This window comes from Trichoderma camerunense (genome assembly GCF_050948025.1).
Source record: "Trichoderma camerunense strain CBS 138272 chromosome Unknown V8C40scaffold_6, whole genome shotgun sequence".
Classification (NCBI taxonomy): domain Eukaryota; kingdom Fungi; phylum Ascomycota; class Sordariomycetes; order Hypocreales; family Hypocreaceae; genus Trichoderma; species Trichoderma camerunense.
The window spans coordinates 930,674-950,186 of record NW_028145364.1 but is presented as its reverse complement, the minus strand read 5'-3'; the positions used below and the strand labels follow the sequence as shown (position 1 = coordinate 950,186).

General features: G+C 51.2%; 9 protein-coding genes across 9 annotated transcripts; 4 read left to right on the top strand and 5 right to left on the bottom strand.

Moving 5' to 3' along the window:
* Positions 1-843: 843 nt before the first annotated feature.
* Positions 844-1,930, top strand: V8C40DRAFT_241019 (uncharacterized protein). The gene is made up of 5 exons (XM_083214936.1): positions 844-990; positions 1,060-1,089; positions 1,211-1,364; positions 1,432-1,610; positions 1,669-1,930. The coding sequence occupies exons 1-5, from the start codon at positions 889-891 to the stop codon at positions 1,699-1,701; spliced, it is 498 nt and encodes a 165-aa protein (XP_083074904.1). The 5' UTR covers positions 844-888; the 3' UTR covers positions 1,702-1,930.
* A 135-nt stretch (positions 1,931-2,065) lies between these two features.
* Positions 2,066-4,385, top strand: V8C40DRAFT_286404 (uncharacterized protein; the record flags this gene model as incomplete). The annotated part of the gene is made up of 3 exons (XM_083222528.1): positions 2,066-2,808; positions 3,097-3,284; positions 3,374-4,385. The coding sequence occupies exons 1-3, from the start codon at positions 2,128-2,130 to the stop codon at positions 4,383-4,385; spliced, it is 1,881 nt and encodes a 626-aa protein (XP_083074903.1). The 5' UTR covers positions 2,066-2,127.
* A 3,618-nt stretch (positions 4,386-8,003) lies between these two features.
* V8C40DRAFT_241010 (uncharacterized protein) lies at positions 8,004-8,796 on the top strand. Its single transcript, XM_083214935.1, has one exon. The coding sequence runs from the start codon at positions 8,147-8,149 to the stop codon at positions 8,411-8,413; it is 267 nt and encodes an 88-aa protein (XP_083074902.1). The 5' UTR covers positions 8,004-8,146; the 3' UTR covers positions 8,414-8,796.
* On the bottom strand, positions 8,500-9,109 carry V8C40DRAFT_190135 (uncharacterized protein). Its single transcript, XM_083211852.1, has one exon. The coding sequence runs from the start codon at positions 8,944-8,946 to the stop codon at positions 8,620-8,622; it is 327 nt and encodes a 108-aa protein (XP_083074901.1). The 5' UTR covers positions 8,947-9,109; the 3' UTR covers positions 8,500-8,619.
* Positions 9,110-9,428: 319 nt separating this feature from the next.
* V8C40DRAFT_241009 (regucalcin) lies at positions 9,429-11,389 on the bottom strand. The gene is made up of 2 exons (XM_083214933.1): positions 10,471-11,389; positions 9,429-10,377 (listed from the first exon to the last, which is right to left on the bottom strand). The coding sequence occupies exons 1-2, from the start codon at positions 10,883-10,885 to the stop codon at positions 9,896-9,898; spliced, it is 897 nt and encodes a 298-aa protein (XP_083074900.1). The 5' UTR covers positions 10,886-11,389; the 3' UTR covers positions 9,429-9,895.
* A 2,924-nt stretch (positions 11,390-14,313) lies between these two features.
* V8C40DRAFT_241006 (uncharacterized protein) lies at positions 14,314-14,778 on the bottom strand. The gene has a single exon (XM_083214932.1). It carries the CDS (start codon positions 14,680-14,682, stop codon positions 14,440-14,442), a length of 243 nt encoding a protein of 80 aa, XP_083074899.1. The 5' UTR covers positions 14,683-14,778; the 3' UTR covers positions 14,314-14,439.
* A 710-nt stretch (positions 14,779-15,488) lies between these two features.
* On the bottom strand, positions 15,489-16,032 carry V8C40DRAFT_241005 (uncharacterized protein). Its single transcript, XM_083214931.1, has 2 exons — positions 15,768-16,032; positions 15,489-15,505 (listed from the first exon to the last, which is right to left on the bottom strand). The coding sequence occupies exon 1, from the start codon at positions 16,006-16,008 to the stop codon at positions 15,784-15,786; it is 225 nt and encodes a 74-aa protein (XP_083074898.1). The 5' UTR covers positions 16,009-16,032; the 3' UTR covers positions 15,489-15,505; positions 15,768-15,783.
* A 199-nt stretch (positions 16,033-16,231) lies between these two features.
* V8C40DRAFT_241004 (uncharacterized protein) lies at positions 16,232-16,805 on the bottom strand. The gene has a single exon (XM_083214930.1). The coding sequence runs from the start codon at positions 16,796-16,798 to the stop codon at positions 16,634-16,636; it is 165 nt and encodes a 54-aa protein (XP_083074897.1). The 5' UTR covers positions 16,799-16,805; the 3' UTR covers positions 16,232-16,633.
* Positions 16,806-18,919: 2,114 nt separating this feature from the next.
* V8C40DRAFT_241002 (uncharacterized protein) lies at positions 18,920-19,204 on the top strand. The gene has a single exon (XM_083214929.1). The coding sequence runs from the start codon at positions 18,924-18,926 to the stop codon at positions 19,086-19,088; it is 165 nt and encodes a 54-aa protein (XP_083074896.1). The 5' UTR covers positions 18,920-18,923; the 3' UTR covers positions 19,089-19,204.
* The last annotated feature ends 309 nt before the right edge of the window (positions 19,205-19,513 follow it).

Sequence of the window (19,513 nt, the reverse complement as noted above, 5' to 3'; positions counted from 1 at the left end):
AAGTGAGCTGATAACTGAAAGAAATGGCATGAAGCTAAGCCATGGGCAGAGTTACTATCGTCATTCCACATCCCTTTCATGAAGATGGTGTGCTTTCAGTGCCATGGCTGCGTATAATTTCCTCGGAGTTGTTGATTCAGCTGGGTGTAAGTCTTCGCCATCGGATGCTACCGTAACAGCTTGACGACAGTTACCCCCTAGAAAATTATGTGCTAGACAGCGAAGAAACAGGCGGCAAGTAGAACCACAGGATACGTCGCCTCTAGTCCAATTCCCTGAAGTTGTTTGTTGAAATGAGTTCGAGTCTATCAAAGCTGCTGTTGTAGGTTATGGGGCGAGTTTCTTTGCGTGCGAAGGCAAAATTTTGTCAATCTTCGAGGAGTATGCCTATTAACTTCACCTGATAATACGGGCATTGGATTAGTTTCTATAAGCCTATAGGTGATTTTCGTATCTTCAAAACCTCGTTCGTGTGCTGCAAGTGATGATGCATGGTCACCAAAGTATATGCAGTCTTAAACGCAAGACCCTTGCAAACCTCGATTGTAAGCTGTAAGCAGTACGAGTAGCGATCTATCGACTTCCCCAAGGATTGAACTCTGAGATCCAATCGAGTCTGAGATAAACATGCAATATTATTAGTACTTCCTTATTTTAATAAGGATAACATAAAATAACATTTGGACAATTCATCAAGTCCAATGACGATCAAACCCAAGAGTCTGACTCATCAAAGTTGTCAGTGGACAGACACGTGATCACGCACGTGCTCTGCAGCGGGCGATTTTCCCGCTAGCCGAATTAATGACTGCAGTCCGGCAAAGATTCGTGCCAGCGACTTCAATTGAGCTCACCACAAGCAACGACTCAATCGTCCTCACAGTCACCATGAACTCCCTCCGTGTTGCCCGTGCGGCTCTCCGAGCTCGCCCTACAGCCATGCGAGTGGCCATTCAGCGGAGAGGATATGCCGAGGCCGTCCCCGACAAGGTGAGGATGCTCCGGATAATGAGCCTCAAAGGCTTGCAATTTATATATCGCTAACTGAAATTTCTGTAGATCAAGCTGAGCTTGGCTCTGCCTCACCAGGTATGAATTCTGCACCTCGAAGAATCGACTTTTACGAATATGCGATCCGATTGGGCTGGTGTGGAGGAAAATGCGACAGTCGACGAATGTTCTCGGTGCTAATTGCCGCAATGCTTTGCAGTCCATCTACAAGTCCCAGGACGTCGTCCAGGTCAACATCCCCGCAGAGTCTGGCGAGATGGGTGTCCTCGCCAACCACGTTCCCTCCATTGAGCAGCTCAAGCCCGGCCTGGTCGAGGTTGTTGAGGAGTCCGGCCCCGCCAAGCAGTTCTTCCGTATGTCATGACCCCTCCGAGTGTGCGACTCCATGGACGACATAAAGACTGATGAACGCCTGTATAGTGTCTGGTGGCTTTGCTACTGTCCAGCCCAACTCTGTCCTGAGCATCAACGCCCCCGAGGCTTACCCCCTGGAGGACTTCAGCGCTGAGGCTGTCCGCGCTGGTATTGCCGAGGCTCAAAAGGTTGCCAGCGGCAATGGCAGCGAGCAGGACATCGCTGAGGCTAAGATCGAACTGGAGGTGCGTGAAGCAGTTCATGCTGCGAGTCAACGAAGAAACACTAACATCCCGCTACCAGATCCTCGAGACCCTTGCCACCCTTGTCAAATAAACGATTATAGAAATATAACCCTTGTACAACTTTTCTACCTGTCTTTAGCGCAGAGTCCAAACAATTGATATCAGTTGTGGTACTGTCACATGAAAGAAAAAGTAGACATCTGCTGCATCCTACAACTCCCGGGAAATGCATTTTGTACCTATGTAGCAGCGGCTCCTAAAATAATGAAACGAAATCACTACTTGCCCCATTCCTTCCTCACCGTAGGAGCCCACTTGCCTCTTCAGAATATTTGCCTTGGACGCACAAGGCAACTCCCTCTGCTTTGCTCCTGTGCATCTTTCTTCTTTGTTTTGGGGGTCGTGTTTCCATCTGACTGCTTGTCTTTCTCCTCCTCCCAACGCTTCTTCGTGATCATAATCATACCGATGCATCGTCTATTTTAGACTATAATTTACTTCTTATCCATCAACTAACATGACATATCCCGAGTTCAGCGACCCCGCCACTCTTCTTAGAGATGCCATATCGTTTGATGGCGTTCCGGACGACCTGGTGCCGTCTGGCTTCGTCGAGTCTCGCATACGGCAGCTCAACACCATATCGAGCAATGATAACTTGGATGTCCAGAATTTACCATATACTACGAATACGCGCGATAGTGCATATCTTTGCAGCCCAGCCTGTCCGCGGACGCGGGTCGAAGTGTCTGCTTCACCTCCAGTGGGACATTCGTACCCAGGCTTGAGGATCAATGACAACCATAACGATGACAACGGAGTTGCTTGGGAGGTTGCATCGACAAGTGCTCACATGTTTAACGTCAGGCCGAGCTTGAGAGCCTCGAGATCGAGCAATTCATTGGGATTTCAAAGTCCAACTCGAGATCCCAGCCGGTTCCGAAGTCTGTACAGGTCAAACCGGACTGTCAACGAAGTCAATGACACGAGACCAGGCTTCAAACTTTCCAGACGTTCTCACCCGAATCTCCAAGCATCATATTCGAGTATTCGGTCAAGACAGAATGCCCCTGAAAGCTCTAGAAAGGAGCAGCAAGATGTATTGGAGATGTTTGACATGTATGGAGTCTCACGACCAGAGGGTTGGCTGTCAGATGAGAAAGATCGACAGCAGGCATTGGGGATGAAAACCATACAGGTATGCCATTCCTGTGGTGGGTATCTGCATACACGAGCGCGATGCGCAAGATGTGGACATGAATTCTGTTCCAAGTGCAAGACAGAGTTGGTGGGTAGTCTGTCTACACATCTCCTAGGGAGCCGAGAGCACGGGCAAGGCCAACAGAAGCTGAATCAAGGGACGTGGAACCAAGGGATAGCTCACAGCCGAAGTCTTGCCAATTTATCTGAGCCTGTATTCGGCGCAGAGAAAGGTAGGTTACGTGAACGTATAATTTGGCATACATAAGCTAATATCCTGGCATAGGTTATCGTCTATCTTATTCGAAGAGCCGTGACTCTATCACGGGATATCCTAGAGAAAGCCAACTGGGACATGCTGAGGCGGAAAGACAAGCACGCCAAAAATTTCGACATGAGCGCCGACATCGCCTGGAGAAATCCTATAGCGAAATGGCTATCTCTGAGCAGTGCTCTGATTGCCCGACTTGCCATGTAAACAGCGACCCTACGAGACACAGCATCTGCTGCGTTGCTCGACACTCTCCCTCAAAGAGGGATGTCATTGACCAGACGAATAAAAGCACCGAAGAAGATACATATAATAAGATCTCCAAAGATTCCCCTAAAACCGCTGTACAGACTCTGAAAGGGCTTCTCAGCCTGCACACTTTGGATCAAGATACTTTTTGGACTTGTTCAGAGGATCCAGCAACGTCCCAGAGTGCCACTCTGCCTCACACGACCCATGGCAACCGGAACACACCGAAACCTATCCTAGAAGGAGCTTCCCATGAAAGCATAGACTCGGTAGATCTGGAAACATATCAGACATCACAACCGGACAATGCTATTTGGAAAACTCCGACAATTCGTATCTCGCCAGCTGGAGAATACAATGAGGAGCCGGAGCTTCAGCAAGACGTCAGATATGATGATCAGATGGGAAACACTGGGGAGCAACAACGCCAAGGGTTATCATATGGGGGCATGGGATCGCCTTTGAGAAAGGCAAATGATTGGACTCCAAAAATATCAGAAAAGGGGCTCGGATCGCAAGATTCGTTGAGAAAAGCCACCAGCGCAAGCAAGAGTCCCCAGCGAAGTATCGAGTCTTCTGATCCTTCAACATGGAAACAACAACTAAGGAAGATCAACGACACACCGGCATTGATGGGTAATTCCCCGAGCAAGGAGTATACATTGTTGGCCTCTGGCTCTCAAAGGGATCTCAACCAGTCTACAGCGGAAAGAAACCAGGCAGGAGACGTTATGAAAGAGCCGACGATTCCTCCCGTTACCCCTAACAGCGAGTCCGAGATTTCCCTGAGCCGCCACGTCTGCGAGTGGCGCTCACGGTATTTAGGGCTTAGTGATGCATTCGATAAGCTCAAAATCGAATTGGATATTGCACTGGAACACCAAGCGAGCCAAGGCATTGCTGGTGGGGAATTGGGGGGTGCTTCTCATCAGCATCAATACGATGATTATGGAATCGAGGGGTTGACCATCATTGTGCACAGAAGAAGCAAGGAGGATCTGGTCCTCAACACAGATTTGAGAGAAGAAGAACCCGCTCATGGGGAAGAACAGTAAGCGAAGGCATCTTTGGTGGCCAAGGGCAAGGAGTGGAGAGCGTATGCTATGTCTAAGATCAAACCATAGAGAAGTATTCATTATGGTCATGAGACGCTATCTGCGTTAGTTTGAGAGTCTAGTGTCTAAATATGAGACAGTCAATAGGTTAGCTAGGTAGCAATGCACTTGAATCATCATATACTTGGCACCAAGAAGAAGTATCGGAACGCCGGAAGGGAATCCGAGCCTTATGATGGCATGTTTAAGGAGGACCTACTCCATACATTTGGTGTATATCGGAGGTAAAGTGTACTGACGTTGACACATCTGGTGACTTTGTCCTACTATTCCCACGCCAAGTCCTACTCTTTGCCATACATGATTATCAGCATCACTACGTAGTTGCTTCAACGCTGCCTGACATGAGGAGTGCTCTTGTCTATGTACGAGTAGTATTTCTTTGCACTGGAGTAGCCCTTTTAGGGGGCGAATCTCGTGATGAATGAATGGTCGATCCGTTAGGCAACTACGGAGTAAAAGGGGGGCGTGTATCTACTACATAATATTTGATCCAAGGCGAGTTGTCGTGATGGACTTGTGAAAACAACAAGAGAGATGCCGGATGGGATGGATTTGACATATCTGAGTCATTCGAGTCCCTGAGGTAACTACGGTAGGGCAATTCTACTTTCTACGCACGATATATGATATCCTGACCTAAATTTTGAGGAGGGGAGGGGAAGGGATCTCGAGTTGATTCACCGCAAGACGGACAAGGCTCGTCATGGCGTCTGCACGTGCATGTGTCAAAAAGGTTAAAAAAAAAGAAAGAATAAGAAAATAAGAAAAATGATGTCAAATCATGTACCTTTGTATTACCCATTGCTGAGTGTCACAAGGCCTTGATAAGACAGAGAGGAGAGAGAGAGAGAGAGAGAGAGATGTGGACGGGGGATGGGACGCCCCGTGGACAAAGAATCAAGCAAGCCCTCCTCCTCCTCCTCTTCCCCAGCCCCCTTGATTTCTCTTCTTCTTCTCTTTCTCTCTCTCTGTCTTGCCCTTGGCGTCTATCTGTCTACGGTTGGGTGGGCATACACGTTACAGGCAGATGCGGCAGAAAAGGATGATCCTCATGGATCTGCCGCTGTCTGGGATGCACTAAGTCCCAAACACGGGCGATCGCGGCGCCCAATGAGGGCCGTGACGCTTGATGTCAAGACGGTTATTTGACAGGAGCATCACCGACTAGTAAGCGCCCTTGATGCTTTAGTGCTGGGGGAGGGGGGGCAGAGCAGAAGATTGCTATTCCCAGCGTGGCTTTGCGTCCAGAAGCAGGCAGGGTATTGCTGCAGCATGCTGCCTTTCTTTTTACAGCTTTTTTGGCGTGGATCTGTCAGTTGGTAGTAATACTCCGTACCTAGCAAAGAACCAACGGGCCACGGCACATTGCTGCTTTTTGTGTGCTTTGTATCATATGCCAGCAGGTTTTTTTGACGGGAGGTTGGATCACACGTCGGAATATCCACACGCATGAAATGTACCTTGTCCGGGGGATGGAGAAAGGTCATTCGCTGGCAGAAGACAAGAGACAAAAAAAAACCTGACGACAACGGTGGCCGTTGCGCCCGCCAGCAATGCTACTCTAGTTGTTGCACGTGGGAAGAAGACGAGGGACAGGTTTCTGCCATTGAGTTTTCTGGGGCTTTCTTGCTGCGACGTGGGAGGTTAGGCAGGGCCATGGCACGAACCCGGGGAACGAGATATGCTTCTGTGTGGTAGTATCCGGTGTAAGTACGGAGTACTAGCACCAAGTGTATGTCCAGGCTGTATGCACGTAGAGAGACCAGAAGGCTATACGATACAAGTTAGTGTCGTCTCTCGCTACTCCGCGTTTTTCCAATGCTGTTTGCAGCGAGTGAAGGATACAGTAGACATGCAAAACCACCACCAAATCCGTGTGGACCGCCAGCTGGAACCAAAAAGGAAAACCAAAAGGGGCGGTCTGCGAGAAGAGACACGGCTGGCCTTGAGGGGAAAAGGCATTCTCGCAGCTGCAGAAGAAGAAGAAAAAGGAAAAGTTGAAAAGACAACAAGCAAAAGAGGCTACTATTCTTGGATGTTTGCACTCTCACCTACGACGGTTGCTAGGGGTGAACGCAACGAAGCGGTGGGAGAAGTCGACAGCCGGACAGGGCAAGCCAACCTCGTACATGGAGTACGAGTATCAAGCAACCGTCGTGATGAGGCCATCGTGAGACCTGAGGCTCCCCCTCACAAGCCTCACCGACTTGGAGAGAGACGAGGGTGATGGACAGCATCGGTTAGGGGGGGAGAGAAGGCCTGGTCAGCTATGCCAACACACCCATGTCAGCCCAACAGCGGGACAGCCCTTTTCAGGTTGCCAGCACGCCGGGTCCATTCGTCTGCCTCGCAGGATCAGCAGGGTTCGGTCGTGTGGGGAGCTGATAGTGCTAGTACAGGTAGCCAGTTAGTCGAGTTGACAGCACACACACGAGGCTTCACCAGGTCTGAGGTGGCAGAGCTTGACAGGACGGAGCTGCCATCCGCAATGCGGCCAAAGCCCACCAGGGAGACGGGCATGCCGCTCAGCGTGGCATGGATGGATCCAAGTGTCGAGCATCTCTGGTCCGTCTTTTGGAGGGGATAGAGGAGAAAGGCCCCCTTGTCTCGCGGCTCGCGGCTCGAGCCTGTCGTTCGTCTGCTGAAGACAGCACGGAAGCCCGTCGATTAGTCACCGGCATCATCATCACCATCATCATCATGTTTGCGCCTGTGAGGGGGGTAGCCGTAGCTGGAGAAGCAGAAATCATGGCCCTGCTGGGTGTGAGAGAAGTGAACGCGAAGAGGGTCCTTTTGACGCTGCTTTTTGGCGGTGGATCGTAACTCCAACTCGAGGCATGTACCGGTACATAGCGGACGAGGCATCATGTCCGACTACCTACTGGGAGCTGTAGTATTCCATATGCTCTGCCACAGCATCTAGAACGGGGTTTGCTGCGCGACAAAGTACGTACAGGACGCCCTGCGTCTGGCTCGGGTCAGCATCTCGTTGCCTCTTCTTCCATGCCCCCGTCCTCGTCCCTTTTCGTACAATAGACGTAGCGAACGCGAAAAGAGAGAACAAGGCCAACATGTCATGCCAGCGGTCCAGCTAGCCGATGCTTTGCGCTGCGCTTTGACTCCGTGCCGAGTGCAAAGGGGGTTTAGAGAGGTTGGGGCCCCTTTTACCCTGGTTGTGGTGTGAAGTTTTTCTTTTCTTTTTTTCCTTTCTTTTTTTGTGGACAGGGGTGGGAGTTGGGAAAAAATGTCCGGGAGAAGGCGGTGAAGGAAGCGGCAATAACTCATCCGCGGCTCTTGCCTGTGTTTGTCGATGAGTGCATGGACTTGCTTCAAGAACTGGAAAAAGAAAAGAAAAGAGAAAGAATCAATTGAATTCGTATCAATTGGAACTAGAGCGTGAAGGGGGAAAACGGTCGACAAGGTTTGTCAGAAACCGTTGGTTCAGGACAATGTGATTTATGAGAAACACCTGATACGGTAGTCTACTAAGCACAACAGGGCTGATAAAGCTCTTCTCTCTTCTCTCTTCTCTCCGTTTCTCTCTCTCTTCCCCAGGAACCGGCCAGATGAAAAAGCAAGAAAGAATTCATACACCCATCAGCCCAAGCAACTCACACTCTTGACCGCATCAATGCTAGCCGAGCTTCGCCGTATCTCGCCCCAAACGCCCGCCGGCTTCCCTTGATAACCAGATCGAGATGCCTGCAGCACGCACTTGCTTTAGTCCATGTATCGTATGCATAACGATAGCGTGCACGTTTTCCCTTGCGCCCCTGTCCTGTCCTTTGCCCGGGAATGGTCCCTGTCCTAGCAGTTCCTGCGCCTGGGAGAGAACTGCAGCCGCATGCTACGCTGGCGAAGCTAAGTACTTAGGTTTGTCTGACTTGGCAAGCAGAGAGAAAGACAGAGAGAGAAGTGTGATACCCTGGCATGAGGAGCGTTTTTGGGGGCCGTTTATCGGTTAGACCCTGTTCACTTTAGACAGCTTTTGGAGGATGGATGGGCTTCTTTTTCACTCCCCCTTGTCGTTGGATAGCGGGCCTAATGGTTTCCACTTTGTTCTGTCGTCTTCTTTTTTTCATGCCGTGCCCACCCACCAGAACTTTGAGCAAATCACTGCTTGCTCTTCATACTTCTTTGTACTGCTACTTGTGCTACCAACTCGATAGTGCTACAGACCAAGGTACACGCACTTTGTAACTCTTGCTCTCACGCTCGTATCAATTGGGCAAAAAAAAGAGGACGTGACCGAACCGCCCCGAGCATGCGGGGCCGGAAATCCGGAGACCGGGGCCGGGGTTGCGACAACGCAGGCGGTGAGGCGGGACCAGGGGGGGTTCGAGTCGGGTCTCCAAGTTGGGCTGTAGATGAAGCCAAGGCATTGAGCAATGGGTAGCAGCGGTGAGCAAAGGCTGTCTGCTGTTGTCAATGGTATGACTACATGTACTGCGAGCACAGACTGCGCTTTGTACAGGATGGATACCTGAAGGGCCATCATACGACGGCTGTGGCTAGGTTAGGCTTGCTAGTTGTAGAATGTAGTACTGATGAAACATCGAGTTTGAGGACAAGAGCTAGAAGGGAACAAGACGATCCATGTTCAGCTGAAGCCACCAGATCGATCCGCATGAACAGATGGGGTGTTGATAGACCAGACGGGCAATTGCTTTAGAAGTCCATGCAATAACAACCGGAAATCTGTTAGAGTTCTATCCAGCCTTGTCCTTGCTGGCCCGAGGCTGCAAAGATCGTTATCATTCTCTTTGGCAAGAAAGAAACAGAGAAAGAAGAAGAGAAAGAAGTCTAGTAGTAACCTTTCATAATCTTGTAACCATTTAATTACCCCTTTTAATCGGTAAAAAGACCACTGCATTCTAACACGGGCAATAACTTTTGCAAGCTCCCAACTTCTTCCATCTCATATCTCGGGCATGGCTAGTTATTAGCCTTACAAACGTTCCAGCACATCTAGTCGCTTTTCCCCTATGCACTTCTGCATGCTTCTCGGTGCACCTTTGCAGACGGCCCTGCTTCAGAATTGCATACTTGGCGTACAGTAGGGCGGGTTGGACACCTCATCTAGCCTCCTTCTTCCTTGTTTTTTTTTCCTTTGCTTCTTCTCCCCTGCTTATCAGCCATGTGGCCCCAATCACAAGAGTTTTCATGTTTTTCATGTGAGAGTGAGAGAGCGTTGGGCGTATAGTACTCTGTAGTTGGTTCAACCGCATCAGTATTATGGACTACTTTGCAAAGGACAATGTCAGGCACAACCAGTTAAGCAGCTCCTCGCGTGCATAAACGGTCTAGATAGCAATCCTTCTATGTTCCCTCTTTTTTTTCTTCTATTCTCAACACAGCAAGCCATAGCCCTCTCGCTCATAAGTCCATGCGGCGTCGGCGTTTAACGTTGCAAGGGGTATGGTATGCCTTTCGACACGTCCCTTGAATTATAACTTGAACTTGAATAGCTCCAAGCCCGCAATCCCCACATCAACCTTAAAGACACCACCGCCATACCTCTTACTCGTCTCATCGCCCTCCTCGTCCGCTGCTGACGTGATGAAGAGCTCCGTCCCCACAAACTGGACACAGGTAATGTTCCTAGTCGGCAGAGTTATGCTTCCGATAACCTTGCCATCGGGACTGATCTTGAGAACCGAGCTCTCCCCATAAATCGCGTGCCACACGTTTCCGTCCACGTCGACGCGGAAGCCGTCAGGCTCGCCTGGTCCCTCGTGCCGATACCAAAGGCGTTTGTTGCTTACTGCCCCAGTTTCCCGCGAGTAGTCAAAGGCGAATACCTCTCGCGTCTTGGAGTGAGTAAAGTACATGATTTTGTTATCTGGTGACCACCCAATGCCATTAGGGATGACCAGGTCCGTTAGGACCTCCTCTTTTGCCTTGGACGAATCAAAGCGTGCCAGAAACCCTATCAGAAAGGCCGTCAGCGCCGGCGTGAGGGGTGAGCCAGCCACCCAGGGGGCGGCAAAGCATCATACAGTCGTAGGTCAGCCATACATACCTTCTAGTTGAAATTCCCCAAGCCCAAAGTCCGTCATGGTCCCCAGCCAAAACTTGCCATGGGGATCTGCCGCACCGTCGTTGGCGCGTATACGTTCGTTGTTTTCCTTTTCGTTGAACGGCGCGAGCATCTTGTATATTCCGGTTTGACGATCCAACACCGCAAGTCCATGTTTAACACCCAGCAGAATGCGATCCTGAGGGTCCACCCCCTCGATGTCAGCCGTGACTGTTGGGCAAACGTCCAGCTGGATAGTCTTTAGAGAAATGTCGCTTAAAGAGACTGTGTGTACATGTTTCTTCTTGATGTCAACAAGACGCAGCGAGTTGGTCTCCTTTTCATAAAATGGTCCTTCGCCGAGTGCGCATTTTAAGTCAAGCCAGGGCTCGACCACTTTCCACTCTTGAGATGCCATTATTCAGTTGTCTTCCACGCCACGCTGGAAATATGAAAGAAAAGCGATGACTCTGTAGATGTTGTTTGAATATCTTGAATCATTCGAGAAACGTGTCTATATAGTAACCTTATATTCGGGGCCCCAGCGATCACGGAGTTTCTCTGAGGAGCAATGGCGGGGTAGGAGATAATGTGGAGTTTTTACGGAGTAATACCCGGAAGGTTGGGTTGATATCGCGAGCCGTCTTGCTTGAACTTACCCGGGATCAAATCCTACGAGTACAGGGCCAAATAAATCTAAACCCTCGCTGTTCATGTTTAGTTAGCGCTGTATGATGGTATCTCCGGTGTCTACGTCTGCTTAGGCCTGGTTAGTTTTGCTCTTATTCGATTTATACGTGTCGACTCTCTTTGGCGAGGACTAACACGAGCGCTAACTGCTGCAACATCCCGCAGCTTGTGGCAAAATGGGATTGGCCAAATTATCCATTATACCACTCACGGCATATTTAAAAGTAGACACAAATCGATCAAATAGTTGATAGAAGTAGTATGAGCATAGCATGCCCAAAACGCAGTACTTTATCAATGTCGGAGTGGGCAGACTTGTTGCCTATTAATCGTCAGGAGTACCTACCCTTTTGTGATCACACCATGCAGCGTAGGGTCATGGCAACTCCGTTGCTGTGCATAGCAAACCTCCCATCGGGAATTTGTCCGACAGGGCGAATCACATCAGCATCAGTCGCTGTCAGTTGCATTTCACGTGGTTTCGAACTGATGCGGATAAGCGGTGGTCTCTCACATTTCACTGCCATTTTGATACCCAGAGCCAACCAGGCCTTGAGGATCGTTGCCTGCTCCGAATAGGTAATCATCCCGCCCCGGGAAATAGATGCAATGGCAAGGAGCAGTGTTGTATTGAGGCGGCAACCAAGGAAAACGGTGAGGTTGGCTGTGTTGCTCGAAAGCAACTGATACCTGTGTACATACGCCCCCTTATTGCCAGCTACTGGTGCTAGCAGTATGATCCTCCCGATGAAGTGCATTCAGAGTACAGCACAGCATAGACATTGCAGCCCAAGACAATGTGAACCCCCATCAGCACTTCTGATCTTGACAGTCGGGCAGCATCCATCCAATGCATCGTTGACAACAGAGTGAGGCGGGCGCCGCATAAATCCAACCGCTAGGCGGTCGCCACGTCTAACTCGTACCTGTAGTTGCATCCATGCAGCAAGGCTTGCGGGGGCCGAGATGCACATCCTCCAGCACAAACCACCAACAGTACTCGTACTAGCGGTAGTGGTAGCATCACTCCCTCCCTTTCCAACATATAGTACTTGCACACGTCTGGATCACTTCGTATTGTTGCCAATCTTAAGCGATCACACTCGCTCCACGTAGGGATCCCGTGATTCGCTTTGGCCGTTCCATTACATGTTCCATTGCATACGACACCGTTAGGGTCACGACGATGCCCTTTCCCATCCCTGCGCTCAGTCGGCCGATGCCATCGGAGAACAACCGGTGTAGCTGGCTGGCCCCAGCCTCCAGCAACCCTTCCACATTCGATGTCCCGTACGGCTATGGGGCGCGACAGGAAGAACTGATAGGCCCACCGTAAAGCGCTGCATGAACCGGGTAGGCGGATGGGGTCAGGACCTGTAGACCACGGTGGTTTGCAGGGACCGGTTGTCGAGCTTAGTCCTTCATGCAATGCATGCCATAGATACATACAGTACGGAGAACTTGTCGCGTCATCTGGGCCCTTCCCCATCTGATGTGTCCACAAAGGACTGGGTACAGGGCAGTTGGTCGCATGTATGTACTCGTACTAGTACTCTGTACCCGTCTGGTTCCCTGGTCGGTACTTGTACATGTTTTGTTGCTTGGGCCAGGGTTGAGATAGATCTTCTTTTTCTTGTCTCAAGCACCGGGGGCTGCGAGCAGCCGCCGCTCTCATACAACTGCCAGGTAATTTCTCAGCCCCAACTAGGCGCAAAAAGCAGCCCGCAGAATAGCGCATCCGCGAAGAGGAAGAAAAAGCAAAGAAAAAAAAAAGCATAATCAAAGACGACAGAGTGATGACTCTCAGGCACGATGTGGCGCCGACTTGATGAGCCTGCTAGCCTCCCCGCCTCTTGGGACGGAGCTCACGCAGCACCGGCGGATAAAGACAGGAAGATGTGCCCGTTCAAGTTCAGTAATAAAATGTCAAGAGTTCACAGTTTGATAGAGCCAGGGACGGGCCGAAGGCAAAGCCTCTTGCCAAATGCTTGAGCTGGTGTCGTGCAGCTGTCTCTCGTGGCTGTAGCTGCAACTGCAACTGAATGTGAGGTTCCGCGATGGTCGAAGCAGTGCTCATGTGGATACCAATATATTAGAGAGGAGACGAGGCAAACTGCATTTGCACTGCACTGCACTGCACCGCATTGCTTGTGCCTGATGCCTGTGTTTGATCTCGACAAATCTCACATCTCACACATGCACCATGCACCTTTGGAGATCTGCTAGTTTGACAAGAAGCAAGGCGTCTGTGCAGCCGAGCTGGGATACGGACGGTCCGCGACGGCACGCTGATTGCCCAGCTTCAGGCATAATAGAGTGCCCACTAGCTATTTACTTTGAGCAGAGTGTAGCTGGGGATGCCTGCGAATTTTTCTTGAATTTTTCTTTTCTTTTTTTGTCTTTCTGTTTGAAAGTACTCCGCACTCGCTTTACTCATGCTAGGGTAGGTATGATAATTAGTACAGCGTAATTGTAACTTGTGGTTGTGACGATGGCGTTGGGTTGCCATAGGCTGCTCGAACGATGCCCGATCCCTACACCAGGAGGGGTCCAGAAATGAGCCGCTCGTGTGGGCGCTTGGTCATGATGGTGGCCTTTGGTGGCGGGTGATGATGCAAGCCATCGATTCATGCTACTGCTAGTAGAAGTAGAGCTGTGACGGAAGCTCCGCTTGTCTACTATCCCGGTCGACCTCATTTCTCGTCTCATTTCTTCTTAAATTGACGAGGCAGATTAAATACAACTAGCGCCGTATAAAGCTTCACTGTGCCGCTAGATGAGATATTGGCCCTGGTATTCCGGAAGATTATTGCTTGAAACTTTTGCGCATGACTGCTTCAGATTGGTACAGTACTCGTACATAGCTGACAGGGAATACGAGCAGATGCGCTGCTACCAAGGTCCCATCACGGCCGTGTCGAGACATCAAGTGGGATCTGCCTACTCGTACTTGGCAGTAAGTAGTCTCGAATTAGAGCAAGATTGCTGTCCCGTCCTAGATTGAATGAGAAAAAGACCCTTTTAGGCGCTAGCATTCCGCTGGCGTTCAAGGGTCCTGTCGCTCACGCCTGTCTGAAGGAATGTCGACGGCTCTCGCCTTGTAAAAGTGGTCTTGAGATGCAGCAAGATGACAGAACTTTGTCTTCATTCGTACTTGCACACTCCTCCTCCAATCTCTACTTGACTTGGTGGGTCCCCTCGTGAGTTGTTCGCCGATGTTATTCTTGTGCCATGAGATCCAAAGGCATCCACAGTGTCGCCGAATGTTTAGTCGTCACGCAGTCACAGGACGGGCACAGGCAGAATGCAATCATCCCCCAATGCGTCCAGGTGCATCCTGTCCCCGGAAGTTTTCTCCAACATTTTCCCCCAAGCGGGCGAAAAACACATTAGATAATCGCATCCCACTGCAAAAACCACAGAGCTGGGTCGGTTGCTGTAGAGTGTCACCACACCTGTGTCCAAGTTGCATGTATGTATCCTGCTTAACGAGAGGAGGCCGCATAATGGGCCTCGGGGGAACATGTCTCGGCACCCAGGTTTGGGACTTGAGCCCTTGGGCCCCCCCGCGTCCAGGCCGTGGTAGGGCCCGGGAGTCAGGGACGGGTGTGGAAACCAATTGTAGGTCGTGCATGTGTGTGATATGTAAATGGGCACTGCTAGCCGCCCTGGGCTTCCTCATGGGGCCAATCATGTGTAAAGCATCCGCAGAGACGGGAAGCGTCCTATCCATTGGGCACAGCGAGGCCTAGTGATCCATCTTCATAATAGCAACTGCGAATACCTTAGCATGCAATCTGCGGCCAACGCATACGCACATATCGCTAGCGAGTACTCCGTATCATACCAGCCAGTCTGAAAAGAGCGGCCTGAGATGGAGTGGCGTGTTGTCTTGAAATTAAGTCATGATATCAGGTGTCCAATTAAAGATGCTGATGAAAACCTGTGCGCCTCGTTTTTTTATAGATACTCGTATGTCCTTGTGTAATTTGAGTGCCCCCAAGGTGCTCCATAGATAGACACAGGAGGGAACCGGGTTGTGCTCAGATTCATTTGGCAGTATTTCCCTGCAAGTCAGGGTTGGGGCCATAGAGGAGGTTGATAAGCTCCGAGGCTCATGATAATGGATGCATCACACGGAGCAGCGTCGTTTGAGATGAGTTTCTAGCAAAAGCAGGCATATCGCTGCTTGTGGCATCAATGACGAGATGTTGTTGGATAGTAGTGGCTTCATTGTACTGTACTCTGTATCAGTACTCGTACATGGTATGGGCATGGGCATGGGCCCCCAACCTTACGCCTACCATGCTGGAGCCCTACATGTACCTGTACCCGTACACACGAAGTACTACTACTGGATTAGCAGTGGCATTGGCACTCGCACTACGGAGCACTCGTCCTAGTAGACAAGATGAGAAGGAAATGACAGACGCAAGCTCAATGACATGTCGGATCCGTGTGGGCGCCAATTGACAAGCCGGCAGGGCACATACATGCCTGGCATCTGGGCGGGGGCGGTCTGGTCTGTGCAGGTGAGATCATCCCATCGAATCGTAGAGCTTTATTGCCGATGAGACTGGTGGTTGGGGTGGTTGGTCCGCTATACCTACATACAGTAGACTAGGTCTAGGTGATGAGCCCTTGCGGTAATGGCGATGATAGGCAGAGCCGGTGTAGGCAAATCCTTCGAGGCCCGACTGGGGGAGAGCCATGTTCCAGGTCAGCCGTCGTCGATTCGAGGGAGAGACATGCACCGGCGGTCGCTGCGAAAAGACTTGCTGCATGAGAAAAGGGAGCCTCTGAGACCGTCGGTTGTTTCCTCTTGCCTGGCTTCGTGAGAGTGAGATGCATGAGTTGGCCTGCCTGAGATGTGGCTAATGCAGGCAGAGATGAAAAGGGAAAGCCGTCGAACGCTTTGATGTTTCTTCTTCTTCTGGTTGACAACACATGCTGTTGTTGTCATGAGGCACAGACCACGGCAAGTGCGAGGAGTTGCAGCTAAGACGGGTAGGGTACCAGAGCCTCACCGTAAGTTGAGCGGAGAGATAGGTACCTTGACACGTCGATAACACCACCTTGGTCCAATGCAACCCCCAGCTACCCGATAGGGCTCCTCAGCAGGGTCTTGCTTGTACAGGCATCATACTCGTACCAGGGCAAGCAAGTGCTTGTATTCGTACTTGTATGCGCTGGAAGCTCTTGGGTTATCACCGTCGGCGTGTTCTGAACGAGGTGTGTATGGTATGTTGGGCTGCCTCTGGTTGACTGACCCAAAACGAATCGAGGTAGACGGAACTCGCCAAGGCTCTCCCAGCTACCCTACGTGGGCTTTCGATACCTGCTGAGGTAGGTGGTAGTACCAAGGACGAGCATTGGTAGCAAGATGTAGTGTGCCAGAGTGCTGAGTCCCAAGCCTACTTACAGGTACTGCACTGAAGTCTTGCTACAGCAAAGTAGTCAGCCAGTACAAAGGCACTCATCGCAGACCTAAAAGGTGGTGTGTTGCACTGCGTACCTGGTTCGCATAGAGATTAATCTCCAGAGGAACAAGTACCACGTGCTTCAAATTCTCCAGCTTCATCTCTTTTGCATCAGCATCACTTTTTGCCCCCAAATCACGTCTCCATGAGGCAACCGGCATCTGGGACCCTCCCTCCCCATACTGGCATAGGCGCCGTAGTCGCCGGATGAAGGAAGAAGATTGGACTGCGGGAAAAGCCACACATGACGCCCAACCCGAGGGAGCGGAATAGAAGCAAGACATACTCCAAGCCATGTGGGCAGGGTTCCGTATAAGCAGTAGTAATAGGCACTGGCCATGGTTAGTCGCAAAGGGAACCAACATTAACCGAGTCAGGTCGGGTCTACCGTTCCTGGTTGAGACGATTCGAGCACTATTGGAGATGGCCATTGTACTGTAAGTACCAAGTACTCGTGCCGGTATGTCAAAATTGGCCGTCTCTCGCGTGTCAACGGGCCGGCCTACCGCTAGTACTCAGGTTGGGCAGCAAGAGACTGGTGCCTCATTGTGTGGTAGGTGTTACCTAGTAGGTAGGTAGTGTGTACAGAGCTTGCCGTATGCCTACCGCAGGTAAGTACCCACGTTATAGTATGTAGAGTTGACGTGCAAGGTTTCATTGTCCGTACGGATAGTGTTGTTCACAACCCATGGGCACTGCAGGAATACCTCATTTCCTGCCGAGACGCCATGTTTGCTCCCATTCTCTCTCAAGGCGGCCATGACGGCATCCCCGGCCATGTTGCTCTCGCTTCTTCTCAGTAGCTGGGAGGACCAAGAGATCGCCGTAGGAATCTCCCTAGATGGACAAGCCAGCGATTGAAAGCGGCTAGAAGTAAGACCTTTGAACACTCTCACTGCCAGTATGTAGCTACGGTGCAGTAAAGGCAGGGAATAATGAGCTGATATGCCCCAAAGTACGCAAGTATGAGCACTTGCTAGGTGCTGCGTGCTGCACTGCCCTGGCTTACCAGGCGTGTTTGTAGTGGCAACGCTGCCCATTACTTGTACAGTAAAGTGTGCAGAGCTTGGTCTCGGCAACTAGGATGGTGCCCTTTGGTGTGCGTTTCCCGGTACAAAGTAGTGGTGGCTAAACACAGGTAGCCTTGTCTTCTGTTTCTGGCCCAGGTGTGCTCCCATTCACACTCCCGTTGCTGGCACTAGTTCTTTTGAAGCTTGGAGCGCCAGCAGAAGCAGAGAGCGTTGCCCGTATATACCAGGTTCTGTGACTGGTGTTGCCGTTGACAGCCCGTACCGTAGCTGCTGCATGTTTGTGGGTAAGCACATCACTCCCTGCTTGTGAGAAGCATCAAGGAGTTCTCCGTACCGGCGGTACATACGAGTAGGCATTGGATAGGCATAGCAAGGCTTCGACGAGGGAGAGCTTGGGAACTGTCGGAATTGTGAACCAGGGAGCCCCCTGGCGATTCTTTCTTTCCGAGCATGTGGACAATTTGGGCTCCATCATTGAGTGCCTATTCAAGGTAGACAACGATCCACTCAGGCATCCACAATAGATGGCCCACGGTAGTCTTGCATGCAACGCCGTGCCGTGCTAAACTAGCGTTGCCTCTGCAAGGCTTGTTTGGCGACCGCTCAATTGGAAACCCATTGCCGCTCTAGCTAGCGCGGCCGATGCGACTTTTGCATGTATGGTCGACGTGTCTGTGGGCTCCGGACCTGAGTACCCGTAGTATCTGCATACCTGCGCACCGCCTGTCTCTACACGAGGCCTCTGGATGGGGTTGGCTAGAGGAACGAGTAGTAGCGAGCGAGCGACTCGTCGTAGCAAGGCAAGCTCCGTGGGATGTGATGTGTGGCGTTGTAACGGAACCAATGGTTCGGGAGCTGCATATGTAGTCGAACGGTGGCCGGCTTACTTAATGAGCCTGAAGAGCTTAGAGTCCGCGTCTTGTCGTGGGTCTTGAAGACTTCTCTCTCTGCGTCTCCCTGTGCACGGCTAGCCTATCGAAGAAGAACCAGCGGCCGTACATTGCATCCATGCCTCGTATGAAGCGCGAGTAGGTCCTCCTACGACTCCATTTGATGGCCAGCTAGCCTGCCAGCCCGCTGGTGCTGACCGCCCTTCGCAGCATCGTGAGCGAGTTGGCAACCGCCACAAGCTCCCCCATCCCAAACCGGGCAAAGTCTGCGCCAAAAACTGCTAATCTGGCCCAGTTGGCGTTGCCTTGTCGCCGCGTCGGCTCGATTCCGCCAGAGACCAGGCACCCGTACCTACGGGCCACCGATGGATGCTCTGGGTGCAGGCTACAGATATGCAGGTAGGCCACTTGGCACCCCTTGTTCCTTGTCTGCTAACGTGGAAAACGTCATGTGGCAGCGCGTCATAGCCCTGAAGACGCGCTTAGGAGAGCTGACCGTCATCGTTTCCTTTGACAATTCGGGAGTCTAACTCTCAGGCCGATCGGGAGGGTGTGATAATGCTGGAAGGGCCGGTCCTGGTAGATACAGTGCTGCTCGGTGGTACTCTGGTAGCCGTGGGCAGGCCGACTCTGCTCCGTCCCAGACCGACAAATAGCTTCCGGGCAAAGACCTGCGCAGATGCCGGGTAAAATGACAGGCAATTGGCAAGCTAACAACAACACAATCATGGCTAGCACGGCTCTATGTGTCGTATATGCGATGCGCATTTTGGTTCAGTGCAGAGAGATGATATAATTCTCAGGCCACAGAGCAGCCGCCCTAGCCAGCGACAATAATACGGAGTACCGGAGTAGTCCGTACGTACATGCCTCGTACATACGTACAATGGCATTGTGAGGCCTGGCATGCGCTGCAGTTGGTGTCTCTCGGCACAGCGTCATATAGACGCCCATG